The sequence below is a fragment of the Peromyscus californicus genome, unplaced genomic scaffold (assembly GCF_007827085.1).
Source record: "Peromyscus californicus insignis strain IS unplaced genomic scaffold, ASM782708v3 Scaffold_6__1_contigs__length_162567912, whole genome shotgun sequence".
Lineage (NCBI taxonomy): Eukaryota > Metazoa > Chordata > Mammalia > Rodentia > Cricetidae > Peromyscus > Peromyscus californicus.
In genome coordinates, this window is record NW_026294584.1 from 113,107,811 (window position 1) to 113,130,895 (window position 23,085).

At 42.9% G+C, this 23,085-nt stretch overlaps 1 protein-coding gene across 14 annotated transcripts in view; it reads left to right on the plus strand.

Annotated features, from left to right (window-relative positions):
* Nucleotides 1-23,085, plus strand: part of Mitf (melanocyte inducing transcription factor) — a 219,804-nt gene that overhangs the window by 179,380 nt on the left and 17,339 nt on the right. For 6 of the 14 annotated variants that reach the window (XM_052719952.1, XM_052719954.1, XM_052719953.1 and 3 more), the window contains exons 3-5: nt 13,240-13,467; nt 14,488-14,571; nt 16,539-16,634. In XM_052719952.1, coding sequence (XP_052575912.1) covers nt 13,240-13,467; nt 14,488-14,571; nt 16,539-16,634 — 408 coding nt within the window. Of the gene's footprint in view, nt 1-5,369; nt 11,937-13,239; nt 13,468-14,487; nt 14,572-16,538; nt 16,635-23,085 lie in introns of those variants that run through there. The other 8 variants (XM_052719959.1, XM_052719960.1, XM_052719961.1 and 5 more) reach the window with 4 other exon arrangements.

The following is a 23,085-nucleotide window of genomic DNA, read 5'->3' on the forward strand; positions in this document are numbered from 1 at the left end:
TGCACGCAGGTTTTTTTTTTTTTTTTTTTGAGCTGAGGACTGAACCCAGGGCCTTGCACTTGCTAAGCAAGCACTCTACCACTGAGCTAAATCCCCAACTCCATGTTTTCTTTTTATCTTTGTTTGTTTTAAACACACACACACATATACATACATACACACACACACACACACATACACAAACACACACACACACACATGCACGCAGAGCCAACAATGTACACTAGTTTTTAGTGGCCGTGTCCTACATTCATATATTTTTAGGGATGGAAGACAAACTTTAATCTTTCTGAGAATCTGCTCTGTAGAAGGAAACAGATCAGGTTTTGTGGTTTTGTGTGTGTATGTCTGGATTTTGTTTTGTTTTGTTTGTAATGAAAGAAAAACAAAAGCTCTACCAGTTATATATATATATATATATATATATATATATATATATATATATATATATATATATATATATATATATATATATAAAAGCTTACATTTTAGGCTATTGCAGCTTTCATAAGACATAAATGTAGACTGTTAGACATTTTTCTTGAAAGAGGAAGTTCTGAATTTGAACTCCTTTGATCAGAAAAGGTCAATATGAATTCAGTTATGTACTCTCTACACGTGTTCAAAAATGTTTTCTTTATGGCTGAGACATGCTCTCCTGACTGATCAGCAAGGTCATTAGGGGCAAACCCCACTGATTTCATTTATTAATGAGATGCCTCTGTAACAGACACTCAGAGTTTCATCAGGACAGAGGAGTTACAGGGATGTCACCAAACCCGGAGCAGTTAGGCCCCTGTGGCCACGCTCTTTTAGAAGCATGTAGGCTGAGGTGTGTAATAGCAAGCTGCATGCAGATATTTTTATGTTTATGTCAGGGCAATGGATGGACTGTGTCTACTAAGTATACATGTTGACATTTCGTGGAACAAGAAAACAGAAAATGAACAAGAAGAAATTGTCTAACACATAGACATACATATACCGTGCAGAAGTATAAGTATCTACTGATGCAGAAGACTTAGCAGCACCCAGAGTAGTATAAGGGACCCTGTAAGTTGTCATAGCCCTGCTTCATCAGAGTCAGACCCTACTCATTCTTTCAATATTTTCCCATGTTAGGCCTCACCTGAGAAAAAAAAACCAAGTTAAAAGTTTGCATGCACTTTTCATGGTTGTTTAGTTTCCTTTAAGCCCAGTTCAACCCTAGTGACTAAGGCTGCTCACTGAGAAATGGAGGAGAGAGACTTCCCAAGAGGCTTCTGTGTGGTGACGCTTCCCCTTTGAGCATCCTGTGGACTCTAGCTTCTTGCCCCATCAATCTCACCCCTCCTTCCTCTCTTGTGGTGTTTGAGTTAGATACAGAGAAAATGATGCCTGTAAGATGTTGAATGCAGCCCTCTCCTGTCTTGACTCCATCTCTCCTTACGGGAGTTTTTATTTTCTTGTAGTGGGGTCCATATGTGGACTCATCTGTGTAGACACCAAGGCAAAACTCCCGAGACAAACAGTAATAGAGACTTTCATTTCCTCCTGGAGTGTTTGCTGTGTGCCAGATACTTTGCACGTGTGCCGTCTCTAACAATGACAGTTGTGTCTATTGAGTAGGTAGGGTCTGCCATTCATGTTCACGTAGAAACCAGAGGTCCAGACCTTATAAGCTATCTGCCCACAATTTGAACTCAGATCTCTACGAAACCTAGCCTCACATTTAACACTGTAAATGGCCTCTCTCCATCATGCACTTTCAATTGGGCCTTAGCTGTGTATCCTAAACAGGGAAGCATGTAGTATAGTGTTATGAGACATTTCAGTTATTTGCACCCAAAAGGTCTTGATTGAGTACGGATGGCGTTTTCAAACTAGATTTGCTACAAGTCAGAAGGAAACAAGGATAAGCTGTAGCCACATGTATTTCACAGCCAGCTGTCTTAACACGACAATCTCCCGGGTAACTGGTGCATGGCCACCCTGAGTCCATTTTTCCTGTTGTCACAAACACCTGAGTGAGCTTTTAAAAGGTTATCCCTGGAGTGGTAGAGTATGTCTGTGATCATAATGTTTAAGAGGCTGAGGCAGGAGGATCATTTCAAGTTGAAGGCTAACCTGAACTTCATAATGAGTTGGAGGCCAGCTTGGGCTACAGAGTGAACACTTGTATCAAACACCCAAACCAAAACAAATGCCATCAGGTAGGCTCACGTGTCTGTTAAAATCCTTCCAGAGGAGTCTTGTAAACGGTAGGAGAGAAGTGCCCAGTTCCTCCAGGGCCGCAGACCTGGACACGATCTGCCCTGACCAGCTCTTAGGGCAGCGCTGACTTGGTCCCTTTGAGCCCCACTGTCCTTGTGACTACTGCTTTTATTACCTTTCCTCCACAGAGCGTAGCTGCCTCCCACTGTACACTCTAGATACTGCTTTGGGGGCCTCACCAGAGCCCACTGCTTCTCATCCTTCAGGTTCTAAGCCAGAATGTCACCTCACACCCACACAAGCCTTTACTTTAGTGTGTGTGTGTGTGTGTGTGTGTGTGTGTGTGTGTGTGTATTTGAGTGACAGTTGTCACTGCCTGAGGCACTCAGTTCTTTTTGGTTTAAGGCCTCTGTGTCCACCCTTGCTCCCCCGGTTTGAATATGGTTTCTGTAGGGTAGGCTGTTTAGCTGAGGTTCCCACTGCTATGCAACGGGGCCATCCCTCAGTGGTGTGAATAGGTGAGTTAGGTGGGGTGACTCTGGCACAGTGCCTGGCACCATCAGGTGGCACTCCGGGGCTGCTGCTGCTGTTTATGAAGTTTTACTACCATATAAAATATATAAAGCAGGTTTTCGGTCTCGCTGGAGACAGACCCCCGAGTCTCATGACAGGGACCCTGAAGCTGGTGTCATTACATTGCGGCCTCTCTTTGCCAGATTTTAGCTCACGTGGACTTGACCTTTAAGCATTCAGCTCTCATGTCTGATGGGGGCTTGCTGGCTGACCTTTTCCTTAGGCCCAAGGCAATGTTTTCCTCTGTGACAAACTTGACTCCTGCCAGCTTTTTAAGTGCGCGGGTCCTTATGAGGCAGAGCTCGACTGCCTGGTTATAATCGGTCCTAATACCCGATAAACTGTGAACAATGGGCTCGTTTGAGAGAAAATATTAAGACAGAAATACGTCTGCCATGCAGAGGCAGTGCTAAACTGGAGCACACAGAGAAGTTGGGGCACGTGGGAAGCTGCCCCGGTGACTCCTCCAAGGAGGGGGAGGCTGGCTGGTCTTCACAATGGGCCATTATAAGGGCACCATTGAACCACGTAATCACAGCCCTTTTCAAAACCAGAAAAATGTGTCAAGTATTAGACAAACGTAAACTGTGCTTGAATGTGAGACTAGAAATTTTATAAATAACAGAGTCAGTTTAATCTGATCAAATATTTCAAGAAAAAAAAAAAAGAAGGAAACAAGGCAGTTTTCATTGCCGAACAACAGTTTCCTGGCTTGGCTTTTCATTTGCAAAAGTTTCAAAAAAAGAATTCCGTCTGAATCTGTTTTTTATTTAGCAGATCTCTAGGCTTTCATTTTTGTGGGACTCATCATTGTTAAATAACAAAATTAGTGCCTTATGTATTACAGAAAATAAGAAATATAAATAAAACATTACTCATCTATAATTGTAACCCAGAGATTGATACTTTAAAGCTTGCTCAGTGGTTCGTCAACAGTTTTAATTTTGCCCACACATATGTATAAAAACATGTTGAAATTGACATTGTGTTTTCACTTAGGTTAAGAACTTTACCCTGTCCTTCCACAGGTCTATAAAATATGGACCTTGATGACTGCATAATACCCATCTCTGTGCCCTGGTTCTCCATGGGGACAGCTGTATTCCTTCCCGGGGAAGCTTCTGACAATTCCTGGGGACATCACTGGTTATGTCACCTAGGGTTGGGGTTAAGGTGTGAGTCTCCTGGCATGTAATGGGGGAGGCCAGAGATGCTGCTGAGTGTATAGCAATGCACAGATAAGCCTCCACAGCCAAGAGCTATCTGACTCCACTGCAGTACCAAAGTTCATGCCTAAACTAGGTCACTCCCTCATTATTAATCTAACCCATGTCTCTTGTTAGATATCTGTGAGCAACTGTTTTGTTATCAGAAATTCATCATTAGCAAGTATTTTGCAAAGGGCCAGATGGTAAGTATTTTAGCTTCTGTGGAGCACTAGATATGTTACTTAACTCTGTTGTCACGAACAGTGATAGACGATTCATAAATGAGAGGACAAGTGTGTCCAGTAAAACTTACTCTCAGGAGTGGATGGTAATCAATAGGGTGGGCATGAATCCATCCACACCTGCTAGTTTATGCTCCAATGGGTGTCTTAAACTTAAGATCATGTGTATGTGTGTTCATTATTTTTATCATCTTTGTGATGAAATACCTGGCTGAATCAACGTGGGAGGAAAGAGGTTGATTTGAGCTCACATTTCCTAGAGTGGAACACATGGCAGCTGGATAGCTCTGTGCAGGCCGGGCTTGTTGCCTCATGGGTTACCATGGAGCCTACGGTTACAGTAAGGAGTAGGGCTCGGCTCTAACCCTCAAGGCCCACCTCTGATGACCCCCTTCCCTCAAAGTTTCAGAACCTCTCAAAGCAGCACCATCATTTGGGGACTGAGTGTTCAAATTCATGAGTCTGTGGGGACATTTTACACCTAATAGTATGTTTTAGTGTCGATTTATCTTCTTTTTCATTTGAAAGTTCCACCCATTTGATTTAGCAGATGAGATCGGGTAATTTGATGTCCATTGAATATGTATTGTACAAGGTCAAAGTCAGAAGCAGGTAGAAGAGCCAAGAGATACTTTTAGTCATCCATATGGCAAATGAGGATGGCTTTGGTTAGTCCCAGTGGAAGGTAAAACTTAGTTAAATTTTGATTTAACTAATAGTGATGGACAGTAACTGTTCATGAGCTGTGAACATGATACATGGGAAAGGAAGTAATCAAAGTTGATCAAGTTGTTTATAATATGAAGATTATTTTGACCTATAAAAAACAGTAATTCCCATAAAGTCTTAGTGGCACATACTTGCCTGTAACCCCAGATGCTCAGGAAGCTGAAGCAGGAAGACTCCAAGTTCAAGGCTTACCAGGCTATGGAGTGAATTCAAGGACAACCAAAGCAGCTTACTGAGATCCTGTCTATAACAAAACCAGAAAAGGGCTAGGTGTAACTCAGTGATGTTTGTCTAGCATGAGAAAGGGTCTAGGTTCAGCCCTAGTACAACACACACACACACACACACACACACACACACACACACACACACACCACCACCACCACCACCACCACCACCACCACCACCACCACCACCCGCAGCAGTAGCAGTAACAGTAGCAGGTTTCATATGTTTCAACATCCCCACTATTGAAATGGATGGGCTGACTTGGTGAGCATGCTAACTGTGGACTGTTTGCTGTGTAGACAGTTTTATAGACAGGTAGAGATGAGTCCAGTAGTCAGAGGGGTCTGTGATGGGGCTTTATAATCACAAGACTGACTTGTATCACTAGGGCTGAGTGTAGATAGTAGCAATCAAGCTTGAGCCTTTGTAGATAAGATGAGGAATATGAGAAACCAGCAAAACCGGCTCAGAAGTCATGATGGAGGAGAGAAGGCCCACTGATTGTGGTGAATTGGGCACCAAATAAAGAATGTGAACTAAGCCTTCTTGCTGTGGCTGCATCATGCAAGGCTTGTTCACACCTGGGGCTTCTGTCCTTGCCTGGGTGGCTCCTTCTGCTGATAGGCCAGTACTTACCAACTTCAGACCTGCATTTAAACCTCACAGTCTCTCTGGGTCCCTTTCTTAAATAACTTCTGAAGGCTTAGTTTTCTGGTTCTTAGCTGGGACAAAAGCAGTTATTTGTTGGATGAATAGAGGACATACAACTTTTTGATGGAAGCAAGAGTTTCAGTGAAAACACTGAAGTCTTATGATCAGATCAGGATGTAGTGTTTTCCCTGCACCAACTATATCCGCGTTTGTTGGAAGCTTGTTGGGAATACAGATTGCTTTTAGACATATTTTACCCCACCCCTATGGATTCACACTCTGCGTTCAACAGCGTCCCTCAGTGATCTGCACGTGCATAGTCTTGTATTTAGTTATCTAGTATGGCAGGCAGATAAATGAGTATCTGTCGATGGCAACAACCTTTTAAACAAAGGTGCTAAAACTATCAAAAGCAGATCTCTTTAAGAGTTGTTTTGGGTATTCATTCAGAAATGGTCTTTGTGTTGCCAGGCGCAAAAGAGACTCAGCCCAGTATTGCTGGCTGTAGCCTGGGGAGTTTCCCCAAAGGTTTTCTACTCAGAGGAGACCAGAACCTTGACTTCTTACCCCAAATCAATTTCAGAAAGAGTTGCTGTGAAGCAAAACAGGGGTTTACAAAGAGGTAGCGTGGGCTGTGGATTTAAAAGCACATGTGTGTGTGTTGGGGGGCGGTTGTGTATCTTAGTAGCCGTATTGTGGTATTTTAGCCATTGAAATTACATCATCCAAAGGGTATAATTTGCAACTGGATTCAATGATTAAGCTAACTTCTTAAATGGAGTTGAAAACATAAGCTGGGCTACGTGTTTCTCTTGCAGTATCTCTCCTATAATGGAACTGTTAACGTGGTGTCTGAGGTGTTCAGCTTTAGGGATGAGAGAGTCATCGCTGATAAGGCCAAACTCAAAAGTCACGTATGTTTTTTTCCTCAAGCGTGGCTCTTAGCTGTTCCAGCTCTCTTGGAAGGACCTCTCAGAAGAGGATCATTGTCTCTGCTTGCAATCTTCGTAGCAGCACTGATGTTATCAGCCTGCTGAAACTCTTTCCCTCCTGCTTATTTTCTTAGTGCTTTAGGAATTCATCCAACGTATTTTGATCATACTCACCGCCTAACTCCTCCAGGGACACCACACCCTTCCCGCCAACCCAGCTTTGTGTCCCTTTTTATTTTCTTATTGAAGTCATTAAGTCCAATTTGTGCTGCCCATGTACTCATGGACATGCAGCCTTCCATTGCTTAACCTCTTTACTCAGCCACCGAGAAACATAAACCAGATCCTAGAGTGGATGCTACTTTCCACGTTCCCTTTATCCTTCCTGTCTTTCTAACCTGTTCCATCAACTGAAAAACAGAAGTGTATGTAGAAACCTTGAAGGCTCTGTTGTAGTATCATTCAAGTGGCTTCTTTATGAAACGTGATTTGAATTGACTCACTCCAGGATAGATTATAAAATACATTTTGGTACACTGTTGAGCACATGAGAGACATTTGTGAATGAATGCACACAACTTCATTTTTCTATATTTTAAAATATATTGGTATTTAATAACACTCATGTAACAACTGAAGCAATGAATATATCAAAATGTTAATATAATAATGCTTAAAATTTTAACCCTTATTTTTATTTGTGAGTGTTTTGCCTGTATGTATGTCTGTGCATGCAATGCCTGAGAAGGCTGAAGAGGGCATTGGATCCCCAGGGACTGGAGTTATGGAAGATTGTGAGTGGCCATGAGGGTGCTGGGAATCGACCCCAGGTCCTCTAGAAGAGCAGCCAGTGCTCTTAACCACTGAGCAATCTCTCCAGTCCCAAAATACATTTTTATGAGGTTTCTAAATACTGTTTATCCTAAAACCAAAGCATTCATCCCTCTTACTTCATAATAGGTACATTGTTTTATAGGTCCTTAGCTAGGGAAAACAGGCTTACTAGGATTTTTTTTTTTAAAAAAAAGCTGTATATTATTTATTATAACATTAGAATTTTAGGGAAAAAAAGTTCTTCATTCTTTGTGTATACAGTTATACCCCATTGCTCTGATTCCAGCTGCCTACAGAGAAACACAGAAAGCTACCTGTATACTTCCATGGCCTCCTTCCTTGTTACTGCGTAGGCATATAAGGGTGGCACATTGGCCACCCTAATAAATTTCCATGTAAAAACCAGTATGAGCAGAATGATAATAGAGGGTGTGATGAATAACAAGTGACCGGATGACAATCCTTCTGATAGCTCTTTATAATTTGCTGAACACAAGAATAAATTCCCTCCCCAAACTTGAGAAAACAAAACCTTAATATTTTGTTGCCTTTCCAAACAAAAATAAAATCAACTATAAACTGAAAGGATTGTGGGAATTTTCAGTGGATTTGTTCAAATTCAGAATAGCAAAGGGGGAGGGGAAGAGAAGCCATGATGGGTCAGATGAGATGTATGTGCCCCAGTGAGTTCTTTAGTTAGCTAGCATGGTGGTATCTGTGGCCGCCATCTTGCATTGACCAGTCATGGCTGAATGAAGGTAAATAGCCTGCCAGTGTCACCAGGGAGTGGCAGAGCTACCCTGTGATGGTCAGGAAGGCATCCATTCCAGCTCTGCAAGCAGTTCAGGATCTTAATGAAGACAGGGCAGCAGGAGAGGAACCAGAACCAAGACAATTGAGATCCCATGGATGTTCATGTGGACAGCTAATATGAAATGTAAATGATGTCAGTGTATACTGTATTGTGGTAAAAGTTTAGAATATCATAGTCTTACCTTGTGATTTGGACTTCAAATGCTCAGAAGCACTCAATTTTTGCACCACATTTTCTTTACTCGGGCTTTTACTTTAAGGCCTATAGAGCCTCCTAAGGATGGTATAAAGGAGTGAGAACAGAGTAGGATCTTTCCCCAGCATCTTCAGGATGAGAAGAGCCGGGTACACAGAGGTTAGACCTGTTCACAGTGGTGTGCAACCCAGCTGGGATGATGCTAGAGTAACCATGTTCTACATCAGTGATGCAGGATGAGAAGAGCCGGACACACAGAGGTTAGATCTGTTCACAGTGGCGTGCAACCCAGTGTGATCAGGACTCTCCAGGACCCTCAAAGTGTTTCCACAAGATGAAAACTAATTTTATACTAATACTAAGAAACCCCCCCCCCCACACACACACACACTCCTCCCAATGGTATAGAAGTATGTAGTATCTCAGGAAGTCGTCATTGCTATGCTAGCATGTGACCTTCTGTTTTCAAAAGCTTCCCATTTTCATGCTAAGCTGGTGAATATTGATAGAATTCATGGAAACACAGCAATTTGGAAGAGCTTAAGGCCCCCATGACAAAAAGCTTTGGGGACTGCTGTTTCTGATATTTGATGGGCTTTTGTCTGACACTGAAAACAGGTTGTAATAAGCCCTTATCATCCACATTTGTACATGAGGACTCGAAGGTCTGGAGAAGTTAAGGGCTTGCTTAGTCATTGGTGCTGTCAGAGTCTGAGCCTGGATATCCGGTCCTCGGCTCCTTTTCTCACCACGTGATCAGGCACCCAGCCTCTCAGGGAATTTCCAGGAAACACTGAGATTTGAGCACTAACTTCTCAGAAGAACAACTTCTCTGAACCGAACCATCCTCCAGGGCATGCCTGTAAGATCCTGTCCAGAGACACGGAGACAGAAAACACACCCCTGTGGTTTGCTGCCTTGGTCCACTCCCAATGTACCTACTTTGTCTTGTGGTACATGAAGAATAGAACACTGAGCTGGGTGGTGGCGGCGCACGCCTTTAATCCCAGCACTCGGGAGGCAGAGCCAGGCAGATCTCTGTGAGTTCAAGGCCAGACTGGTCTACAGAGTGAGATCCAGGACAGGAACCAAAACAACACAGAGAAAGCCTGTCTTGAAAAAAACAAAAACAAAAGAAAGAAAGAAAGGAAGAAAGAAAGAGAGAACACTGATTTTTTGTTTTTAATTTAAAATATTTCACTTCAAAAATTTAACACCATTAGCCACCCTTGAAAATTTGGGTGACTAAGCTGTATAGATAGGTGTACCCATAGAGCAGGTCAGCTGCAGCCTAAATCTGCTGTTTCTGCTTCTTTTAGAAGTGAGTGGCTTCCAGTGTCCTCAGACCTCGCTGTTCCCTATGACCTTATCCACAGCTGTGTCCTTCACCTGTGTGTGGTGTCTCGGTTGGGAATACCTGCTGGTGCTCTGTCTGCAGCTTCGCATTGTCAGGCTGTCTCTCCTGCTCCCTCAGCCCCTGCTGTGTGTGCCTGAGGCCCTCCCTCAGTCACTATCCACCATTTTTATCTAGGCCCGGACTCTCACTGCAGCCCATTTGGGTAGCCTGGCTGGCCAGTGAGTCCCAGGACCTGTCTGCCTTCACGCCTGCAGTGCTGTTGGGCTTACAAGTGGCACCTTGCTATTTTATGTGGCTTCTAGGGATTGAACTCAGCTCCTCACGCTTGAGCAGCAGACACTGGACTCACTGAGCCATCTCCCGAGCTCTGCCGTCTTAACTTACTTGAAAATCCAAATGAACTGATAGAAATGTTGCAAAGGAAAATTTCACTCTGCTTCCAAACTTGAGTGTAGTAAAGGCCCCTGGAAGTGCCGGCTAGAGAGTCCCTTCCTTACTAAAGCATCACATTCTGATTCATTAAAGAAAGCAGCTCTGCCAGTGAATTAATGCTTATTTTTAAATGTGCAGCCCAGTCTCTTTTTTAAGGGGAGTAGTGAAATAAGCACATTCCGCTCACTGCCCTCATTTCGTGTTTATTTTGGTACCGTCTATTGTCCTCATCATTATCGTGTCTGGACCCTTTTACAAAACTGGAAATGCCTGTGAACCTCAGCGTGCAGCGTCAGACAGGTTCGAGATGGTCAGCCAAAAGTACTTCTGTGGCCACAGCGTTTGGAATAAATGGAAAGGATTGCAAATATTTATGTTTAAAATACTATCACCCCATTTCAACAGTAAGCAGCATTTACCCCAATTTCTAAATATAGATCTGTCTCTTTTCTCCTTTTGCTTCACCCTGGAGAGTAAATTGTTTCATAGAAATCATATCTCTATTCTGATTGCTCATGGTGAATGTCCTATGATTTACATGTTTAGCATATAATAACAGTAGATAATGGAATGGACAGATGGAAAGACCAAAAATGCATCAACTATGGGTCATGATGATTTATTCTCTTCTTGCTCCATGGGTTGTATCACAGTTTCCGGTAAGAATCTCCATGCTTCCTAGTTTGAGGGTTAGCTGACAAAGGCGGTTTTTGTTTGTTTGTTTTCTTTCTATGTGAGTATAAACCCAAGTCTCTGTCTTTGTCTGTCTGTCTCATTCTCTCTCTCTCTCTCTCTCTCTCTCTCTCTCTCTCTGTTGCACAGAATAGCTCCCCTGCTTGCTGCCTGGAGGTCAGGAGGCAGGTTTCACATCTACCTAGTTCAAAATAAGCTGTCCATTGAGACCGGGGTGCAAGATAAAGCCAGAGTTGGAGAGTGTCTTCCATGCTAAAAGCCCACCTCCTGGCTGTCATACACGGCGTCATTATTTGGCCGTTAGGGAAGTCTCATGTGTGACGGTAGCTTTTAGGCAATGTCTGCTCTGAAGGGGGCATCCAGCTCTTAACCTATTGCTGAAAGAGAAACACCATTGTCCATTAATACTACTGGAACGAAAGATGAATGGTGAATCGGCCTTGATCTGACAGTAAGCTTGACTTTGATAGCTCATCCTTTAAAAAGATTCTTTTATATCTATGAAAAAAAGCATGACGTCAAGCCAGGGGGAAAACTGATATCAATATTTAAGCCCAAACTAGTAGGAATTAAAAAAAAAAAAAGTCCCCTGTGAGAGAACTGAGAGAACAGCTTTTTTTTTTTTTACACGCATAACTAATTAGCTTGGGTTATTATAAGCTGTGCTGCTGTGATAATGTTTCCGGCCGTGGCTCGGGATGCCTTGTTTATGGTGCCTTCTCTAGGCCAGTCGCTCTTCGAATGGGAATTACAGAAAGCAGAGGGAGGAGAAAAAAGTAGTCTGGCCTGTCTCCTTGGTGTGGGGCCGCCTGAGACGTTGCTATGCTGGAAATGCTAGAGTACAGTCACTACCAGGTGAGCTTTCGTTCTTATCCACCCCCGGAGCCTGAAGGGCAAGGGTATAAATGGCTAATTCGTCTCTTTAATGTTATTTCACTTTTTACCCTATTTGCAGTAAGAACCAATCTGCTTCTTTAATGCTGTTTCTTTTCTGATGCCCTAAGAAGTAATTTAGTATAGTTTTAGACACAGGGAATCACCGTTGGATTTGTTTCCCTAGCAGGTGGCCACATTCTCTCCACCAGCTCTTGTGGAGAGTGTATAAGATTAAATTGTGTTTGTCAGTGAAAAGTAACTTTAAATGGAATGTCACTGATTTTGTTTATTTAAAAAAAAAAAAGCATTTCTAACTCCCTGTTGATGTCTGTGGAAGAGGACAATAGATACCTTGTTGGCTCACAACTAGTCATGCCTTTAAAGACACGTACATGCAAGTGTTATGTATTTGAAGGTAGTTGTTTCAGGTGGGACTGCTTTTTCCATGAGCCCGTTCATGATTAGAATCCTGAATAATTGTATTCTTGTATAAAAGGAATTAACCTATAACTCCTTGATTTAAACAAGGCAATGTTTCCGATTATCTTCTATAACCATTTCACAGTTAAAGGCTTCTGTGTGTGTTTGTGTGTGTATGTATGTGTGTCTGTGTATCTGTGAGTGTATATGTATGGGTTTTTTTTGTGTGTGGTTGTAGGGGGGGTTGGTGTGTGTGTGTGTGTGTGTGTGTGCCTGTGAGTGTATGTGTGTGGTTTTTGTGTGTGTGTGTGTATGTGTGTGTGTGTGTGTGTGTGTGTGTGTGTGTGTGTGTGTGTGTGTGCGCGTGTAGTTTTTTGGGGGGTTGGGGGTGTGTGTGCTTGTGTGTATGGGGGGTACATGCATGCACATGTGTTTTAACAGAAAGCTGTTCTATTTGCCAAGGAAAGTGAGATAAACTGAATTGTGCATTTTCAAGCTTGTTATTTTGATTTTTACTAAATCCTTTCTGGTGTGTTGGGGGAGATTCTTGACTCATAGATACTTTGAAATTTTAACAATTAGCCATGACAAGAAGGGCACTAGGATTGAAGGAGATGTACTGTTAATTATGGAAGTCAATCAGGATAGTTATCATCTCCTAAGAGTTCTAAATCCTGTAAGGTAGATTCTTAACTTCAGTCCTTTCAAAATCCTTTAGCACAGTGCCCGGTATCTTACAAGAGATTGACAATCTGTTCTGTTAGTGGACTGGTCAGCCTCACGGTGTATGTGCTACAGAAAGAGCTGTTTGCAACCCCAGGATAACACTGCTATCTTCTCTTCCCTTCATGGCCATGCTCAGGTGCAGACCCACCTGGAAAACCCCACCAAGTACCACATACAGCAAGCCCAGAGGCACCAGGTAAAGCAGTACCTTTCTACCACTTTAGCAAATAAACATGCCAGCCAAGTCCTGAGCTCGCCATGTCCAAACCAGCCTGGCGACCATGCCATGCCACCAGTGCCGGGGAGCAGCGCACCCAACAGCCCCATGGCTATGCTCACTCTTAACTCCAACTGTGAAAAAGAGGTAATTCACGTCTCCTCTTCTCCTCTGTTTCTTACGCTCCATTAACTGTCTCTGGGGTATTCCTCTCCCCTTTAGCGATGGACTGTCTTTTGTCCACCTGGTCATAGTCACTGGCCTCTGTCCCATATTTACTGGTGTGGCCATTTACATTCCAGCCTCCTGTCACTAGCACTAGGTTACTGGGTTTACTGTACACGGCAGGAGACCTGGCTGGCTCTAAGCAGAACGTGGAGGTGAGGAGCCGATGCTTCCTTAACTCCCATCTCCTTCCTTAGATGAGTGTTCTCGTCCTTTCTATGCCTTCCGACTTGTGAAGCAGTGAAAATGCAGAGAGGAGAAGGGGAGGTGGAAAGGGAAAGCAAAAATAGAAAAGGTGTGGGGCAGGAGGCTCAGAAGTTCTGCCTGCTGTGAATGTCTGGGGTATTATTTTTATTTTTCACGGAGTTGGAGAAAGAAAAAACATGGAACATGTATGGGTGGATTTAAACAGTATGGCACCTGAGGAAAAGCAAGGCTTATTGCAACATCCAGGTAATCCTGTAAGGAATTGTTGCCGAGTAAATCCGTCTTGGTAAAGACTGGGTTGGAGACAAGACTCAAACCCTCAAGCTAATTTTTGCATCAAAATTTGGAGCATAAAAATACCAGGGGGGCACTGCTGTGATTGGGTGCCTGTTATTTCTAAATTACAAGAGTATGTCTCATTTTAGTAGAGTTTTATTATACATTTAAGTGTTTATGTGAGTTCAAAAGTGACTATTATGTAACGTTTGGTTGATTTGAGTTTCTGGAGGGACTAAGAAGTCTTTTCCTCTGCCCAAGCCAAACACGTTTTATCCACCCATATCTGTCATGTGCTTTGACCCAAGTTCCCATCCATCGTTCTGTTCCTGGGGAAGAATCTACTTGTTTGAAAGCCCTGTCCATGTCGTCGCCATGCCACTAACCTCCTGTGAATGTGTTGTTGAAAAGGCATTTGCAAACCCTCGTCATGGGCTGTCTTTGCTTGTGTTTCTGCAGGCCTTTTATAAGTTTGAAGAGCAGAGCAGGGCAGAGAGCGAGTGCCCAGGTATGAACGCGCACTCTCGAGCGTCGTGCATGCAGGTACTGAATGACTCTGCAGGCTGAGGATGTAACACTTCATAATGAGAATCTATATTTGTGAATGATCACACCTCATGATGACTTCAGGGCCTCTTTTCCTCTCATTGATTTTTTTTTAAATAGAAAAAGCTATGAACAGACCCATTTTCTTCATAGTAGCTCATGAATGACCAAGTAACAACTAAGAAGATTAAATGTGTGTGCCTCTTAAGTTGCCTGCAGTCATAAGGAGAGGGTAAAATACACCGATTGTTGTGAATAAAATGCACGGTGATTTAGTTAATTTGCATAAGTTACCAGCACATTGTTGTGTTGCATTATACCGGCTTCTGAAACATATTCTTGAAACCAAGCTGTGTCGATCTCTTTGTTGCTTTTATGAATGGAACCTCCTGCTCCATATATTATGAAGCTTTATTAAGTTAGTAATAGCTAATTAGCACTTCCCCAAGCAATTGAAGCTCATTATGTAAATTCTATTTAGTGAATAAATGGCACCATTTATTTATGTATTTATGTGCTTATTCAGATATACAAGAGAAAATATAATGTAAGCCACAAAATATTTTTTGCTTTTTTACATGTAATAGAGCATAGAATGTTTTAATGATACATTAAGGACACTAATTTTCCTTCCTAAAACTAAAGTCAAAATGTATAAAGAAAAGTTGTGTATAAGTCCTCAACCTATTTTCCTATTCACCAACTTAGTCCTAATGCCATCTATTACAAGTAAATAAAGTTGGTATGCCTAGAATGGAAACTAACACACTGTATGCTGGCATCTATTCCGATTTGACTATCGGTCATTCTTCAGCGAAATTACTTTGTAAGACATCTTTAGATGTTTCCTGCATTCCTGAAATCTCATCAGTCCCCAGTGAGACAGTATACATTATTGTCCCCATTTGGTAGATTGGCACCCTGAGACTTGTGCAGACTTCTGGAGGCTTTGCCCTTTATTCAGGAAGAGGGGACAAGAAAATTTGAACGCAAGCCTCATGATGCTGGAGCCTCACCTCTTTAATGAGAGGAGTGAGCGCAGGAACACAGGCATGCCCCGGCCGGTCTTAGATTTCACTGTGAACCGTGCAGCCCTGTTCAGACCCAGGCACACAGACATCAGCCAGCTACCACACAGAAGGTGTTTACAAGGAAATGTTTCCACAGACTCCGCCACTGCTGCAATGCACATGTAATCACTGTTGTTTATGATGCTCACTGATGTTTTGGTACTTCAGCAATAAAATTGATCTAGTGGGAATGTCAGCTCCACGACTGTAATGATAACCTCGTCCTGGTGCTCTCCTCCGGGAGCACCAGGCTCACTGGCAGCTGTACCAAGAGGTGCTTGCTTTACAAATCACTCTACAATCCTTGCAGGGCCAGCCAGTGGCCGGGGGGGGGGGGGGGGGGGGGGGGGCTGTGGAAAGCAGGGGCTGAGAACCCGTTGTATTTTCCTTCTCCTAGAAGGCTGTGGGAAAGGAAGAGGGAAGTGGTGGCCTTCGGGTAAGGGGGGTTTCCTGGCTCATCTTTTCGTGTAAAGGGCAAGCAGTCCAACACAGTGGTGGACACTTAGGTTAAATCACACCCTGGCTCTGCTTGCAGTGGGACCCTAAACAGGCTGCTGCTTATTATCTCACCTGGACAACAGCTGCCCTGTTAGAGACCCCTACCCCTCAGGGTGATTATCCAAGTAAAAAATATACTCCGAGGAAATGCCCAAGCCCAGCTCTTGATGTCTAGTAATGGCTGAAACGTTAGCTCTCAGTGAAGTTTCTATCACCCACTTGTGTCAGTGGGTTTAGGTAATATTTTGATTTTGGTGGGGGAAAGAACAGTTACTTCTTAGACTAACTAAAGATCACTGTTGCTTTAGGTAAGAAATTACCAAAAAGGTCCTTCTGGGGTTGGCCTTGCACCTGTTTCTCATTCCTGTCTCTCTTCTGTGGCTCTTTTCTCTACAGATGGATGATGTAATTGATGATATCATCAGCCTGGAATCAAGTTATAATGAAGAAATCTTGGGCTTGATGGATCCGGCCTTGCAAATGGCAAATACGGTATCGATGGCCTTTTTGTTTTGCTTTCCAAGAAAATCTTAAGGTTGTTCTCTGTCCACATCCTTTTCCTCAACTCATTTTATTTTCACACAGACTTTTTGAGAACTTTAGTGGTAATAAAAATGGGAAAATATTCACGAGTAGGAAATTTTGACTTCAGAAGTTAAGAAGCTTGCTCAAGTTTATCAGGAGCACTTTGATTAAGCTCTGGGTCCAGGAGTGAAAATTCTCCTTGTTTCTGTTTATTTTGTATTTCTCTATTTCAGTGCTGAGAATTGAACGTAGGGTCTCACAAATGCAATGCCAGTGATCTGCCATTGATCCATATCCCCAGGTGTTCTCTCTCTCCCTGGGTGCATGCATGCATGCGTGCGTGTGTGTATTTGTATGGGTACACATGTATACATAGGTGTATATGCAGTAATTGAGTGGGTCTGGAGTCTGATTTTCAAGAGGAAACTACCATTTCAAGGAGTATATGAATATGTGTAACACAGACTGTGTGCTCAAAAACGGTGACTTTTTGCACTGTGTGAATTTTTTTGAACACAGTAAACATTGTTTCAAAAGATGCTAACTTCTATTAGTAAATGCCCTCATCCAGGAACAAGATAGCCCCTGTTTAGTTAGCAACACAAAAATTCAGTTAACTGAATTTTCTTTTGTTTTTTAGTACGTAGCAATTTCTTTTTGATCTTGTCCAAGTTGGCTTTGAGGCTTTGAGCTCCCTGTGAAGTGAGAATGTCCCCTGCAATCTCAAAACTTCTCCTTAAAGATCTAGTGTCTCTTTCCAACCCACGTCAACTCAGTTTGTAATTATTTTTGCGTGTGTGGTATGTGTGGCTGTGTAACTGTGTGTTCACGTGTGCCCTGGTACACACACATGTGGTTTGTGTGCACACATGGAGGCCCGAGGTTGGCACTGAGTGTCTCCCTCAGTTTCTCGCTTCTTCATTTGCTGAGGCAGGGTTTCTCACTGAACCTGGAGCTCACTGATTTGATTGGACTTGCTAGCCAGCTTGCCCTGGAGATCCTTTGTCTCAGCCTCCTGATCAACTGCTGGGATTTCAAGCTAATTGCCACACACATGGCTTTTCATGTGGGTGTTAGGAACTCATATAGTTCTGCGTAGGTGGTAGGTGTTTCATCCACTGTGCCAACTCTCCAGCCCCTCACTCTGATTTTTGAAGATCTTCAATTCTGGTCAAGGTGCCTGTGCCAAGCTCCCCCTATGTCCTTTGACTGCCGTGGAACCCTTACCTCTCACGCTCTTAGGTCCGATTAGATGCACACTTTGTCAGTAGCCAGAATCCCGGGATGAACATGAACAAGACACTACATGGAGCTTCCACTAGGGAATTTACAAATAGATTCAAAGACGTGGGCAATATTCACAGTGGAGCTTCAATGGCATGGTCATCTCAAAAGGATTTTGCTGAGGAATTGGCCATTTTTTCCAGGTAGATAAATACATATCTGGGCACACTCAAAAGGACTGTGAAATGACTTATTTCATAATATCATCAATTTTTAAATAAGTTTTGCAATGATGGGAACCTTTGAAGTCATTGGATCCAAACCAGTACTCAGTGCACCAACTTCCTCTTGAGTATTATTCAAATTCATACAAAATGTTGAAAACCCTGCTTCTTGGACACCTCAAATAAAGGATATGTACCAGCTCTTGAAGGAAGCAGTTAAACACAGTGGTTGGGAACTGGAGAAGTATAACCAGACCTGAGTTCAAATCCCAAGTGTGTTCTTACTCTGTGAGCTTGCATACTTTCCTACAGTCCTTTGTTTCCACATCTGGAAGAAAGGGGGAGCTATTCATTATCCCTAACTCATTTACCTTCTTACCTGATAAAGTATAATTAGCATTTAGCTTTGGAAATAGAAGCTGCATTCAACTCTATTGTCTAAATTATTCCTTGTAATTTGTTAGTTGCAAGATCAAATACTTTTGATAGTGTTGGTTTGGTCAGCTGATGTTCCTTAAGGCTCAACAAGGTGCCAAACTCCTTGTTAGAAAAACTTTACTTAATAATCATGGTGCACCTCACAGTGAATTGCACATTAGCACTGGTCCCAGCTTGCTTCCAGCTAAACTGTACTTGCCAGTTCTTCTAAAGACAGTTAATTATGACTCTATGCACTTCTATAGAATAGAACACATACAGTGCCTTCTCTATCTGCATTGACACTTGTAGGTGGAATTTTCCCATCCCATCCACCTGCTCCCAAATAACAGACACATAGACTCAATATTAATTACAAATGCTTGGTCGATAGCTCAGTCGTATTACTAGCTAACTTCTACACTTAAATTAACTCATATTTCTTATCAATGCTTTGCCACGTGGCTTGGTACCCTTTCTCGGCACGGTGTGCCCATCTTGTTCTCTTTGCATCTGCCTACAACTCTCTTACTCCACTCCACCCCTCTTCATCCCAGCATCCTCAGTTTGGTTGTCCTGCCTAACTTTATCCTGCCTTGCTATAGGCCATTCAGCTTCTTTATTAACCAATGAGAGTAATACATATTCACAGTGTACAGAAGGATTATTCCACAGCAGACACTGAGTCTTGTTCCTGAGAACTTTTCCCAAAGTTGACAGCATCTATCTACATGGATCCAGGGGACCTGGTCATAGCTAGTGGTAGAGCGCTTGCCTAGGATGTATAAGGCCTTAGGTTCAATTCTCAGTTCAACAATAATGCATCCTGGGCAAGGTACAGGAGCTGCAAAGGGAAGGTTTCTATCCTTGAGCTCATGACCTGGAAGAGGTAACCATGCCTCTCTGTAAGTGGAACTGGACAGTTGAGGCGTAAAGTGGCCAGAGAGCAATCTTCCACAGGAAGTGGTGAATTCATACCCAGCCAGGGGATAGTGTCCTGAAGCTGCCCTCAGGATTCAGTGGCCATATTGCCATATTCACTTCTCTTCTGTGTCACAGGCTAGAACAGGCACAGTGTCACCTCGAGGGTATCTTGCCCTGACATAACTCTCTGCAAGGAGAAAGACCACCTTATGGGGATGTTAGAAACAGACTCTGAATGTAGGCTGCCTTTTATTTTTTTGCCATGCTGGGTGTCAAACCCCAGACCTCATGCATGCTGTTCAAGTTGTCCTACGCTGAGCTGTAACCCGAGCCCTTGGGTTGGGTTACATACACTCTTGAGTGAGGCATTTGACTTCTCTGCCTCAGTTTCCTTGTCTGTAAAATGGTGCACCAATGCAATTGAGATGTTTGCATTGATGTGAGAACTTTAAAATTTCATCCACAAGAAGTAGCCTAACACAAACAGGCTCCCAGTCATAGTGGGGACCACCACTCGTCCTTCATCCTCTTGGGTTCAGTTGTCTAAGTCGAATAGCTGAACAACTGCAACCTGCTCCATTTTAACTTTTTCCCACCAGAGTTAAGGTTAATGTGAATGATTAGCAGTATGGGCATTTTTTTCCTGCTCATTTGATTCTTTGAGATGCTTTGTTTCAAGTTAACGACTTCTTTAAAAAAGTGGAAGGAATGCTTAGAGAGGGAGCTATCCTGAGGGAACTGAGGTCTAGAAATAACTGTTCCAAGGGCACAAGGCCCTCTTGTGCTCTCGCAAACAAAGAATAAAAGTCTGTTTTCATGTGTTAACTGCACAATTGATATTCAGAGATAGAGATGGGGCCCATCCACAGAGAAAAACAATAACATTTGACAGCGATCACTTACTTGGGAGAATATTCCTTTTGGTGGTGAGAGGCGCCAGTGCGCTCCGTTCAGACCAGGGCAGAAGCAAAGGCAGCAGCAGCCTCACCTTGTCCTCACCTGCGCTGGTCAGACCATGACTCTCTGGGGCCACACTTCCCTTGTGTGTGGAAGTGAAATCTTGTCCAGCAGGTGAACGCTCTTTGTAGAAAGCCCAGGAAAGATGCCGACCAGCCAAATAAACATTCGTCTCTTCCTCTCTTAGTCCAGGACTGTTATTTTGACCCAGTTTTGACTTAACTGCTTTTAGTTGGGGATCTTTCTACCCCAGATAGTGAACTACAGAATTTTGTTTTTTTTTCCTCACCTCCTTTTTCTTCCCCTCCTTTCCATTCCTGTGGTTTTTCTCTTCTCTCTTCCCGTTCATTCCTTCCTTCCCTCTTTTCTCTCTCTTCCCTTCCTCTTTTCTTCAATGAACAATCTCTGATCACCTAGAGGCTTGCTTTCAGTTAGTTTATTTGGTTTTGATTGTTTTTTTTTTTGAAACAGGATCTCATGTAGCCCCTGCTAGCCTTGAATTCCTGACCCTCCCTCCTTAACTTCTCAAAGGCTGCATCACAGATATGAGCCCCCATGCCTGTTTTTGAACCAGCTTTACCTAACGCCTGTCTTTCCTTTGTTCCTAACTCATGATTGTCATAACCTAAGTGCATGTTTGTTATCCAGTGTGCGTGTGAGGACATAATGCACACACGGTTTCTATTTCTAGAGCCACTGGATGAATCTTTCAGCTCATTGTTTCTAATCTTTAAATTGTGTTCTTGGTTTATCAATGCTCAGACATAAGTTCCTCAAAACTTGACTTGTTTTATTAATGTTCAGATATTAAGTCCCCCCAAAAAACCATTTGGACTTGGAGATGATTTTAGCCTTCAGTTTCTAGTAGCTTTGTCAGTTTCATCTTTCTGGCCCTTTACAGTGCTCTCTGCAAACATGCTAAATGTCTCCCACTTTGTGTTAAGTTGGACAAGAACTAAACCAAACACACAGAGAGCATAGTTGACCCTGAGGTGACCTGTTTCTCAATGGAACCACTCAGAGCTATGACTGCTAATAATCAGAGTCACCTTTTATCAGAGCCTTGGCTGGAGGGCCTTGAAATGTGGCCCAAGGACATTCTAAATTAGCATGATGCTGTTCATTGGCACGTGTGCAGGGTGTGGGTGTGTGTATCATGTTTATGCAGATCTGTAAGTGCTGCCTTCTAGGCCTGCCCACCTGCCTGCCCTGCCTGTCCTGCCTGATGGCTGGCCACAGTCTACTGGCACACATATCAGACAGTAGCTTGCTTTATGTACAGTGCCCTCCAGCCCTATCTCTTTAGCCGGGGCTTTAGCTCAGGCCTGTATGGAGGCCAGAGGCCAACATCAGAAGTCTTCCTTAGCTACCCTACCTTAGTTTTTTGAGACATTGAGGCTCTAGACTGGCTGGCTGCTGGTAAGCTTCGGGGAGTCTTCTCTTGCCATTCCCACTTCAGCCCGGGGTGAAAGACGTGTGCCTAGATTTTATGTGGGTGTTGGGACTGCAAACTTGGGGCTTCATGCTTGAACAGCAACATTTTCTCCATTGAGCCATCTCCCAACCCTCAGATCCAAAACACATTTTAAAAAATTTGGTTTTTCATCCACCCATCCATCCATCCATCCATCCATCCATCCATCCATCCATCCATATGTTCATGTAGTGTATGTTGGTGAGTGTGACTAGAGCACATGTGTGGAGGTCAGAGGTCAGTTTGGAAGTCAGTTCTCTTCTTCAATCGTGTGAGTTCCAGGTATTGAACTTAGGTTGTCAGGCTGGGCAAGCATCTTCACCCACCCAGGCAATTCTTGACCCCCGATCCAAAACTTTTTTAGTGTCAGCCTGATGCCTTAAGTAGAATACAATACCTGAGTGGATGAGATAGGTCACAGTAAAGAAAGCTGTGGAACTAAAAAATTTGTATATATGTGTAAGATATAAATGAAACATAAATAAAATCTGTGTTTGTCTCTGGATGTTGTACCCAAGATAAATGTGCACTTAAACATTATAAAAATATAAAAAGGTTAAAAAAAATCCTAATATCTTTTCAAGCTTCTCAAGTAAAGGTAGTTCATCCTGTATAATGGGTCCCTCCATGTTTTAATTACTTGTCTAATGTATAGCAGAGAGTATATGATCAGGTAAGGGAGAGGCTAATTGGCCAAGTGTTGCCGATGCAGTTATCAAGGAATCCTTTGAAATCATCTGGAAATGCTAAGGGTCTGTGACGGCACAGCTAATGTGTAGGAAGTTTTCCAGGGCAGAAGAAAACATAGTCTCCAACTAGCTATGAGGAAATCCCTGTCCAACTGGGACATCATTGTCAACAAAGAATGAAAATGAATTTGCTACTTTGCAACATCCCAGGAGAACCTGAGGAGACAATACCACTCATAGTTAAGCTGGTACGGGCACACCTTTTCTAAGCTAGTACGGCTAAAACTTTTCTTAGCCATGTGAATTCTTTATTAAAGTCTTTGGGCTCCCTCTTGTGGTTCTTTGAATAATTTCAACCTCAAGGAAGCCAGCTCTTTCTTTTGCCATAAGGACATCACTTTACAAAAAGGAAGCATTTGCCGGTTGCTTTTCTTTATAAAAGAAAAGAGTGAAAAGTAGAGAGACATGAAAGATGGGAGGAAGAAAACATACTTTGATGGAAGTCGCGC